At 35.1% G+C, this 12,533-nt stretch overlaps 1 protein-coding gene across 1 annotated transcript in view; it reads left to right on the top strand.

The window, feature by feature from the left end:
* The window catches only part of LOC107773377 (uncharacterized), a 28,458-nt gene extending 18,058 nt beyond the window's left edge, over nt 1-10,400 (top strand). Inside the window, exons 3-6 of the mRNA XM_075236462.1 lie at nt 9,000-9,309; nt 9,521-9,606; nt 9,864-9,955; nt 10,144-10,400. Of these exons, the coding sequence (XP_075092563.1) occupies nt 9,000-9,309; nt 9,521-9,606; nt 9,864-9,955; nt 10,144-10,400 (745 nt within the window). The remainder of the gene's footprint in view (nt 1-8,999; nt 9,310-9,520; nt 9,607-9,863; nt 9,956-10,143) is intronic.
* Nucleotides 10,401-12,533: the final 2,133 nt, after the last annotated feature.

A 12,533-nucleotide genomic window follows, 5' to 3' on the forward strand; every position in this document is an offset into this window, starting at 1 on the left:
CCTATTGAACTCCTATTTTTTTCTATTTAATTAAGTTCTCTTATTAGATCCATACTCTTTATCCAAGACATTGATCCAAAGCTCGTTTGATAATAAACACAAGTTTTAATTTTTATTTTCACTTTACTCCTCCATTACCACCATGCAATTATCCTTCACCCATGAATCTTGAATTCACTCTATTATATTTTAAGATTTTTTCTAAAAGAATGAGAAGTAACCAAAGGATGAAAGAGTACTACTCATTGGAAGAAAAGCATATAAAAAAGTGGAGTGAGTATGAGTTTGTAGAGAAGAGTCCACGGCAAGGTAATTAGTGGACACCTCCAAACCTTATACATCTTAGATTAATGTCATTTGATTTTTGAGAACAAAAGGGACATAAGTCATAATTAGTTTAGAATAGAAGGAGCTCTAAATTTCTAAAAGGTATTAAGTTACCAAAAGCTAACTCACAATAGTTAACAAATGGAATCATGCATAAATCAAATCTAAAGGGTAGCATTCCATAGTTGTTCTATCCATTATAATTCTATATATGTACGAATAAAATGCTTAACATACGCCACGTGTCTTACAAAAAGCCCCCTCTTCTTTAACTTTTTGATCCTTTTCAATCATTTTTCCTCCCACTCTTGGAAATCATGCACACCTCAACATACTTACTCAATCTAATAATTTACCCTAAAAGAATATTCAAATTGAGGCATTCACTTGATCCGAAATCATAAAGTCTTTTTGTTCCAAAAGAAACAAAGCAAAAGATATAATAGATCAATTATGATAGTTATTGGATGAGGTCCACCCAACGATAAATGGAGAGGCACATATAATAGATTTATATGAACGTCATGTGTTGTCCACAGTAAAATAAGTTGTTAAAATCGATAGGTATGAACATTTTAAGTGCATTTTCAGAATAAAACTTTACGCACTTAACATAGAAGTATGAAAGTACAATTAATTCACGTAAATTTATTAAACAATTTTGATTCGGGAAAACCCTAAAGGTAATATCAGAGGTGGCTGTTGACATAATATATAAGAAGGTGCATGCCTTAGTACGGGACACACGATAGTTTATGGTGGTGCTTTAGGACTCCAATGTAGGGCTGTTCATTCGGATCGGATATCCGAAATCCGAACCGATCCATTTAGTTTTGAATTTCGGATTTCGGATTGGATCGGATTTCGGATTATGTTTATTAAAATTTTGGATTTCGGATCGGATTTCGGATTGGTATATTTTAATCCAATCCAATCCGAAATCCGAAATTATTAGGACATGTATAAATACTACACTTTAATTTACATCAACCTCCAAGTTATTACCTTTACAATTGCTAGATTTAGCTAATTGGCACCATAGTACTCTCATAATTGCATAAACATGAATTTTTCTTAATGTATTGCATCTTTTACAAAGAAAATATACATATTAGTTTAACTTTGAGGCATAATAATACGATCCGATATCCGATCCGATCCAAACTTTAAAATCCGATCCGATCCGATATAATTCGGATCGGATTCGGATTGCATTTTCTAGAATCCGAAATTCGAAATTCGAATCCGAAATATGCTAAATCCGATCCGATCCGTGCACAGCCCTACTCCAATGCACTATGTCTGTAATATTATATGATTAATGAAGGTAAGATTGGTCATAAATTTGGAGGAACTTCATTTACACAGAAGTGAATACCTTTTAAATAGTATTGGACCTTGAAAAAAAAGAGATAAAAGGAAAGTCTAAGCGCATATGACTCTCTCTCCTGCGTGTGCGTGCGCATGCACATACTCTCTCTTTACTACGTATTTTAAAATCGATAACCTCATTATTGATGGTGGAGAAAATGGGTAAACCGACTCATCCAACTCAAAAATATTTTTATTTGTTTATTTATCTATTGTATTTTGCTTAGTTACGAAACTAAACTAAAAGAAAAAAAGAAGCATTTCTTGCTCTCTTTATTATGGTTAATTATCACGACTCACAATCCCACCACAAGCGTCGTGATGGCACCTAGTCTTTAAGACTAGGTAAGCTGATTACTTACAATAATTAAGCCAGTTTAACAATGATAATTTAAAACAGAGTTTAATATGAATACCGATACAAAAGCAAAATAAACCTCGTGACAATAATCATAACAACCTCCCAATACTAGGTAATACAGAGTCACGAACTCTAGCTGAATACATGGAAAGATCTCAAAGATCGAATACAATACTGTTCAAATAACAAGCTGACAGTACAATTTAAAGAAAAGACTCCAAGGGACTGCGACGATCAAACAGATCTACCTTGAATCCTCGCAATCGATAAGCTAACTCTTCTTGATTCTGATATCTCAAATATCTGGATCTACACAAAAAAGTGCAAAAGTGAAGTATAAGTACACCACGATCGATACCCAGTAAGTATCAAGAGTAACCTCAGTAGAGTAGTGACAAGGTACGAGTCAAGACACCTGCTAGTCAAAATAACCTATGCAATATAGAAACATAGAGCTAATAATGAAAGTAGGAATCAGTAAATGGAAACAAGAATCAACATGTGATATAAAAAGTAAAGTAATAGGAACACCGTGAAAGTACCATTGAAACCAAATAAGAAAAACAAATGACAACCAATTAATCAAGTCGTTCTAACACAAGTCTCACAACAAAATTACTCCGAGACACCTCATCTCATAATCACAAATTATGAGTCTCAACCCACAAACATATGCTCACGGCACAACTCACGTTCCAGTATCTCAATCCGTCCGTCATGATCACAAGCTCACAATCACAATCCTCCCTGTGTGATCACAAGCTCACTATCAAAATCCGCTCGACATGGTCACAGACTCAATATTAACATGAAAGCAGATAATACAAGAATACATGTGCATGATCAATAAATATTAAGTTTCATACTCCTGAACTAGTATAAGTGACATGCTACGGTGTATGCTTGTGCGAGTGTACTAGTACAACCCAAGTCAACAAGTAATATCAAAGACACCGAGTAGCTCATTGAAAGCAACACAATAAGTCATGTAAGGTGTATGACATACACAAGAAGAATCGCCCTATCACACGAATATTGTCAACATAATGCCCTCAGGCATTCATACATCATCCCTGATATTGCCACCCTTATCTCTCTAATAGCCACCCGTATCACTCTGCCCTGATAATATAATTAGCCACCTGTATCACTCCACATAATATCCACCCTTATCGCTCCGTACAGACAATAACAAAATAGCCACCCGTATCACTCCGTGCAATCAACAACAGTAAGGTGCAACCCTTATGCTCCGCATAACAACAACAATAAGATGCCACCCTTATGCTCTACATAACAACAACTAATCCACACAACAATTCACATGTTCTAATATCACAACAACACGATATATCAACTCGTACCACAAGTGCCCATAAGGCACAACCTTTTCAAAAGAACCAACAATATGAATATGTTCACAACAAATAGCCCAAGACTCAAACACAATGTGTATAGAATCTCAATAACAATAAAAATTAACGGGAAAGTAATTCAATAATGAACAACACCCCCTTTAAACATAACGTCAATTCAAATAAAATAATGACTTTCAATAACTTCATCTTCAATTAATTGCTTAAGAATAAACTCGATAATGAAGGTATTTCCATGAAATGACAAACTTTGGATCATTGCGTATGAAATAGTCTAACAATGAAAGAGATGTCACGAACTAGCAACTACGTCTAAATGCATGAGAATAACTAAGCAACAAAAGGATATCATGTAACAACAATTTCAATTAAGAATAACTTAACAATAAAGTAAGTCACATAATGATAAAAGAGGTAACAATTTCAAATAAAGCATATAAGAATAAACTTGACAAGTAAAGAATATGACATATGCTAACAACTTCAATTAAAGCATGTGAGAGTAAACATGACGAATAAAAGATATGACATGTGCTAACAACTTCAATGAAAGCATGTGAGAGTAAACATGACAAATAAAAGATATAACATGTGCTAACAATTTCACACCAATATATGAAAGAAGCCTAAGAATCTAAACTAGTCAATTTCCACATATAAGCCCGAGTACGCACTCGTCACCTCGCATACACGGCTTCCACATAACAAAAATAGCACAAACAATTCAAATTCTAAGGGGTAGTTCCCCCCCCCTCCACAAAGTTAGGTAAGACACTTACCTCAAAGAAGCCAAATCAATACTCTAAAACGACCTTCTCGTGTGAAACAAACCTACAGACGGCTCCAATATAGCCAAAATAACTTAATCTCATAAATAAAAATCATAGGAAAAAATTTCGGATAATAAGGCTTCGATCTTTTGTGAAAACTAAAAAATCAACCCAAAAAGTCAACCTCGGGCCCGCATCTCGAAACCCGACAAACTCATAAAATTCGAACACCCATTTTGATACGAGTCTAACTGTCACAACCCAAATTCCATTATAGGCCGTGATGGCGCCCAACACCATTATTAGGCAAGCCAACACTGATCAACTAATGAATTCCCATTTCAAATAATTTAGTAAGTGATAGCTTCTCCTTATTTGATAAAATTTAGGAGTTTGAAATTTTAACATAAATAAATGGAAGCAATAAATACGAATCATAACCATGTAAGTAAACCAAAATCATAAGTCTACTAGTGTGTGCGCCAAAACCCGATGTCACAAGTATGTAAGCAATCTAGTAGAATATACAAAACCATACTAGCCTACTGTTTGAAAATAAATAGACAAAAAATAAAGGCATAAGAGAGCCTCTAGCTGTTGTAGAGCGGTGGAAAGCTCACCGAAAAGTCTCAAGCTGGGGAATCAAGTCTACGCGTCAGACCGGTAGCCAGATGCACCTGCCTCAAATCCTGTACAATCAAGTACAGAAGTGTAGCATGAGTACAATAAATTATGTAGCCAGTAAGTATGTCGTCTAACCTCAAAGAAGTAGTGACGAGGAATCGGCTCCGACACTTACTAGGGCCAACAATATAATAATATGAAGTTCCCATTTTAAATCATAATGTACGTAGATAACAATAAGCTCAAAACAAGAATAATAATTGGGAAAATCCTTTCATCATATTTAAGAATTCAAGGCACTTTCTTCATTTAAAACAAGTGACCTTTCAAGTAGCAAATTACACAAACTATAAAAAGCTTCAGTTCTATTATCACACACAAATACCAGCGAGGAAGTTCGGCCTGATTCAACAGAAAAGTAAACTGTGCAATGCCGATGGTCGAATGGCGGAAACCATAGATGCATCTATTCACTCTGCTTGCGAATCATACATGTGATGCGGTCAAAATATAACCCCACTCGCGGATCATACGTGCGATGCGGTCAAGTATAATTTTATCATTTAAATCCTAATCCTTTCTTGATTCTTTTAAAAATGAAGACGATTCAATTTGAAGCCTTTAAATCCTTAGAAATCCTCAAATGGATTCCTTTTGTTACAATTAGCACGTATAATCAAATAATAGTGACCACAAAGCATAGTGTAAACCTAAAACTACCCGGACATGACAAAAATAGTAGCTACGTACGGACTCTCGTCACCTCGTGCGTACATAGCCCCCACAAATAATCACATATTAATTAAGTTCACCTATTGGGAAATTTTTCTCTTACAAGATTAGAAAAGAGACTTACCTTGTCTCAAGCCTACTTCCAATTCAAGAATGCGCTCAAACCCTTAAACCGGATCCGAACAATCCAAAACTATTCAAATAGTGTACAAACCAATCATTATAGGTTCAAAAGTTTATATTCTAACTATTAAAGTTATTACCCAACCCTAAAGGCAAGATTCCTAAAATTCACCCCCGGGCCCACGTGCCCGGATTCCGAATTATTTTGAAGGAAGTTGTTACAATGACCTAAGGAACATAATATATGATTTTCACTAAGTTTCATGATCATTTTCGTGGTAAAATCCCATTTTTATCAAAACCCTAGGTTTTTCTCTACACCTATGATTTCCACAATTTTATCCATGTTAATCTACCCATAATCTAAGTACTTAACTCACATATGGTAGAAATTACTTACCTCCAAAAGTTAGATGAAAATCCCTCTCAAGAAGCACAAAAAATCGCCCAACAATGGAGTGAAAATGAATCAAAATGCCTAAGTCCCGTATTAAATGAAGTGCATTGCCCCAACGATTTTCGCACCTGCGGTCACGCTTCTGCGAGCATGGGTCCGCTTCTGCGAGCATGACTGGGCCGGCTGGGGATCGCTTCTGCGGATGGCTCTTGCTCATGCGGTCCCGCTTCTGCGAAAATGGAGTCGCATCTGCGGCACCTAGGCTGCCCTTCCTTGGCCGCTTCTGCGGTGCTTGGCCCGCACCTGCGAGCTTGCACCTGCGGCTGACCAACCACAAGTGCGGTTATGACAGCAGCTGGAGTTTTAGCTCTTGCTCCAACTTTTAACTTGGTCCGGGCCTCGTCCGATTGACGCTCGGGGCCCCGCCCGAACTTACCAACAAGTTTGGAATCATAAAATTAATGGACTCGCTCGAACTCTCGGAACGCCCAGAAAAACATTAAAACTAAGAATCACACCCTAAAACCGATTGAATCCAATTTATGAACTTCAAGTTCTTCAATTTACTTCCAATGTGCCGAAACGTACTTATACTAATCGGAATGACACCAAATTTTGCGTGCAAGTCTTAAATGATATTATGGAATTATTCCCGGTCTCAGAATTCTGTTTGGACCTCGATATTACCAGAACCCGCTCCAAACCAAATTTAAAGAACGTTTAAAAACCTTCAAGAACCAACTTTCACTATTAGATGCCAAAATGCTCGGGTCATCCAAAATCTAATTCGGATATATGTCCAAGTCCGAAATCAACATAAAAACCTATTGGAACCGTCAAATCCCGATTCTAAGGTTGGTTACTCAAAATATTGACCGAAGTCAAACTTGGCCTTTTAGGCCAACCTTAAGGAACCAAGTGTTCCAATTTTAACCTAAACTCTTTCAAATCCCGATCAAACCATCCCCGCTAGTCATAATCAGTAAAAGCAAGTACGAGAAGTCTTATTTAGGGGTATGGGGTTCTAGAAAGAAAAATGACCGGTCGGATTGTTACACTAACCATACCAACATTATCCAATTCCGACATCAAATCGAATTTCAAATCCTTATTTTATATTTTGAAAGTTTTTACAATAAACCTCAATTTTTCCAATTTAAATCACTAATTTAATGATAAAAGTAAAGATGGAATCATGAAATATAATCAAATCCGAGTGAAGAACACTTACCCCAATCTAAAACATGAAAATTCCCTCCAAAATCGTCCAAAACCTAGCTCTCTGACCCAAAAAGTGATAAAATATCAAAAGCCGTCGAAATAGAGTAAATATAGGTCTACCCACATGTTCCTCTTTGCGATCGCGGAACATGCTCCGCGATCGCGAAGCACAAAAATATAAGCTGCCAAATATGTTCTACGCGAACGTGTCAGCACTTGTGCGAACGCGGAATACAATCTCCAGCAGTGGCGGACCTAGGATTTTTACCATGCAGGTTCAAAATACAAAAAAATAAATATACAAAAGCGTCAACAAAATGAATTGTTAAAATGATGCAGAGAACATAGGGGAAAAAGTGCTGTATATAGCTGGGAAAACACCATGCGTAGCTGACTGGGTTCGAACTCTGGACATCCCAGAAAACTTGAATCCACTTTACCAATGGGCTAGACAATACCTTTGTGCTAAACGGGGTCAACAAACATTATATAACAACATTTTCTTGAAGAAAGGTAAAATATACCTATATACGCAGTGTTATTTTTTAACGAAGCGGATTCATATGAATCCGCTTGACCCTACGTGGGTCCGCCCCTAATCTCTAGTAAGTATCGCAAATGCATTGCTCCATACGCGAACGCTGAGACCAAAATCCCTGATGACTGCTCCCAGTCTTCCTTCTACGCGCTCGCGTAGCATCTCTCGAATGCGATGGCTACAATACACATGAGTCCACAATAACACTACGCGAACACGAAGGAACAGGCGCAAACGCGATTAAGAAGACACCAGATGACAAAACATCTATCCAAATCAAAGAGAAGTGGCCTGTAGCTATCCGAAATACACCCGAGGCTGTCGGGGCCTGCATAAATATACCAACAAGTCCCATAACACAATATGAACTCGATCGAAACCTCAAATCACATCGAACAATAATAAAACCACGAATTTCACATCGATTCAAGCCTAAGGAACTAATGAGCTTCCAACTTCTAAAGCTAACGCCGAAACATATCAAACTAATTCTAAATGAGATCATCAAAATTTACATGCAATTTCTAAATAACACAACGGAGCTATACCAACTCCCGAAATCATAATCTGAATCCGATACGAAGCTATTGAAATCCAAATCCAGGTTTACGCCTATGTCCAAAATCACCATACGAAGTTATTGAAATCATGAAAACACCATTCCGAAGTCGTCTATACAAAAGTCAAACTTCGGTCAACTCTGTCCACTTAAGCTTCTAAAACAAAAATCATTCTTCCAAATCAATCCCGAATCATCCGAAAACTGAACCCGAACACACACGTAAGTCGTGATATATAATACGAAGCTACTCAAGATCTTAAGCCACCAAACGGTATGCTAATTCTCAAAACGACCGATCGGGTTGTTACATTAATATAACAAACCAAAATCGAGATAACTTTTATTTTGCAATGGTTGGATTAATTTTCTACAATTCCTTTTTCGTTCTTGGGGCCAATAAGTATTTATTTTTGATATTTTATTTATATTTAACTATTTAAAATTTGATAGTAGTCCATAAACAAGATGTATGGTTACTGACCCGTGCACGTTACGTGCTTGGTTGGTGACATATTTGTGCTAGCCAAATCTTTAGATTTTCGTGAATCAATATATAATAGTGATATGTCATTACTGATACTCTTTCATTTTCTGCAGAAACTTATCAGAAAACCATGCTATTGATGGACTTGATCTTGAGCTGGAGTCAGTGAGTGAAGTAAGTGGTAGTGAAAAACTCTCAAGGACTTCCAGCAATAACTCAACAGACTCCACTTTTGAGCCTGCGGAGGGTTCAAGAGATCCTCTTTCGGGATCAGTCTCATCCCGAGATGTAGTAGTTAATCAACAAAACGTTCAAAGAAGCTATGCATCTTCAATGAATGTTAACGAAAATCGCCTTGGCTATATGTATTTTCAACATTCTGAAATTGCCTCTCCGTGTTGGAGAATTCCCTTGGTCGAGAAGGTGTGTAAACTTAATTTTTCTAATAATTAGTTAGAAGTTTTTAAATAACATGAGAATGTGGGACGTTAAGTTAGGGTTTGATGAACGAGAGGTTTTCCTTCTTTTTGATAAGTTGAGACTATTTTTGAAAAGAATATATTTTTAATAATCACTCAATATTCTTAATTTTGTATTTTAAAATAATATTTTCTGTTTCTTTTGGATGTTTCAGATATATGAATTTAGTGAGAAGCATCCAGGACTTCAGACACTGAAGAGCGTTGACTTGTCTCCTGCAAGTTGGATGGCTGTTGCTTGGTATTTTTTTCTTCTTCCTATTTTTACCTTTGTAATAATTTCAAGTGAAATTCCTATAATGCATTGATGAAATAATTAAATTTATTTTTTTCACGTAGAAATAAAATTTAGCAATTCAGTATCATATAGAAATTTGGAATTGATGTTAACGATAATTTTTTTCTAGAAATTATTATTAAGGAAAAAATTCTCTTCATTATTCATCTATTTATTCAATTCAGAAAATTTGAGTTAATTTTCTCTAATTTTATTGTTAGGTACCCAATCTACCATGTACCAATGAAGGGAATTACCAAAAATATATCGACATACTTCCTTACTTATCATACATTATCAGCATCATTTCAAGGTACATCTTTCAATTTTGCTATTCGCGTAAATATAATTTTTTTTTATCATGATAATAATAAACTCTGGTTCTTGGTCGTGCACGTTATCTGCTTGGTCAGGGACATATATGTGCTTGTCAAATTTTAGTTTTTTTTTCGTACTTAAATCAGTATATATAAATTTTAATTATTATAAATTATATCGCAGATGACTTTGATGATGACATATGTAAAGATCTTCCTATTGAAAAGAAAGAAAAAGGTGGAATTCCTCTTCCACCTTTTGGGCTTGTACCATACAAGATGCAAGATGACATTTGGTTAAATAAAACACAAGCCTATGAAAAATTCAATGATCTTTATAGTGCTGCTGATTCTTGGCTAAAGCAGCTTAACTTTAACCACCAAGATTTCAAATTCTTCACCTCAAATTCCTATAATATGGACCATGTCTTTTTATATTGAACTTATTTAAAGTCAAGGTCATGTTATATTTTTTATTTGATGTTGTATTATCATTTGAGAACTTATTTTAATTGTAACATTTTTGACTCGATAATATGGGAAATTGAGTTATTCGTATACATTTTTCTATTGTATGAGAATTAGTTTATTGTTGTAAAATACTTTGACTCGATACATTTTTCTATTGTATGAGAATTAAAAATTGTGACTTAAATGATCATTTTTCCTTGTATTGACTTAGATGACTTTTTCTTGCATTTGTTAAATATGTAAATTTTACTTTTAAAAGTATAAAGAGCCAATGTATGATTTTTATAGCACTCAAATTGCAAACGTCATTTTTTTTATTGGGACTAAAGGAGTAATTAACACCAAAATTCATTTCAAAAAGAAAAAAATAGTATAGATTTTGGCTCCATAAACTTCCTGTTTTGGGTGATAAGGTGTTCTATCTTGAAAGTAAACAAAACGTCGAATACAAAAGTTATTAATCTCTACAAAAAAAAATAAAAAATAAAATTGGGGCCGATATTTTTTCATTTCATGGTTAAATTGACGTGGTTATTAAGAAAAAGGGGCATGACATGTTCTCAAATTTTATGTTTAAACTATTTCGAATTTGATAGTAGTCCATAAACGAGATATATGGTTACTGGCCGTGCACGATACGTGCTTGGCTGGTGACATATTTGTGCTTGTCAAATCTTTAGGATTTCATGAGTCAATTTGTATATGTCGTTACTGATACTCTTTTATTTTATACATTAACTTATCAGGAGACCATGTTATTGATGGATTTAATCTTGAGCTGTAGTCAGTGAATGAAGAGACCCTCTTTCGGGATCAGTCCCGTTCCGAGATGTAGTAGTCAATTAACATAACATTCAAGAACCTATGCACCTTCAGTAAATGTTAATGAAAATCGCCTTAGACTATATATATTTTCAACATTCTGAGATTGACTCTCCCTATTGGAGAATTCCTTAAGTGGTGAATGTACGTAAAATTAATTTTTCTAATAATTATTTAGAAGTTTTTAAATAACATAAGAATGTGTGACATTGGGTCAGGGTTTGATGCATGAGGTATTTTCCTTCTTTTTGATAAGTTGAGACTATTCTTAAGATAATTTGTTTGGTTAAAAGTCAGTATCAATTAATATTTTCTGTTGTGCGATATACCTTATTTTTACTTTGACGATGAATATCACTCCAATATTCTTAATTTTTTTTTATCTTAAAGTAATATTTTTTGATTTCTTTTGGATGTTCCACATATATGAATTTAATAGAAGCATCCAGGACTTCAGACACCAAAGAGCATTGACTTGTTTCCAACAAGTTATTTTATCTTTAAAAAAAGTGCGATGATCCGAAAGGTCACTTTATGAATTAAAATCAAAATCTGTATTTTGAAACATTAAAAACCTTTTTTTTATTTCTTTTTGGTTTACGTGCACAGTCAGGGCGTATTTCCGGAAACCTTTTGTGTTTAAAGTTGATAAAAATAATAATTTTTGATTTAAAAACTTCATTTGAGTTGACTTCGGTCAATATTTTTGGTAAACGAACCTGAATTCGTATTTTGACAGTCCCGGTGGGTCCATATTAAAATATGGGACCTGAGCGTATGCCCGGAATCGGAATCGGAATCGGAGGTCCCTAGCTCGAGTTATGAATTTTTGTTGAAAATTGTGAGTCTGAAAATTCAATGATTTTTACGAAATTCTTAATGTTTGATCTTGTCAGTATCGAGTTCGTATTTTGGTTCCGGAGCTCGGTATAAGTTCACTATAATACTTAAGACTTGTCTATGAAATTTGATGAAAAATAGAATTGGTTTGACGTGATTCAGACATTTAGTTGAGAAAATAGAAATTTCAAAGTGTTCTTGAGAATTTCATTTGATTTGGTGCTAAATTTGTGGTTCTAGGTGTTATTTTGGCGAATTGATCACGTGAGCAAGTTCGTATGATCTTTTAAGACTTGTGTGCATATTTTGTTTGGAGCTCTGAGGGCTCAGGTGAGTTTCAGATAGGTTACGGAGTGAAAACAAGACTTAGAACACTGTTGGTTTTTGTTGCAGGCCTCAGACCTCGCAAATGCGAGGTTAATCATCACATTTGCGATCTCT

The sequence above is a fragment of the Nicotiana tabacum genome, chromosome 18 (genome assembly GCF_000715075.1).
Source record: "Nicotiana tabacum cultivar K326 chromosome 18, ASM71507v2, whole genome shotgun sequence".
Taxonomy (NCBI): Eukaryota; Viridiplantae; Streptophyta; class Magnoliopsida; order Solanales; family Solanaceae; genus Nicotiana; species Nicotiana tabacum.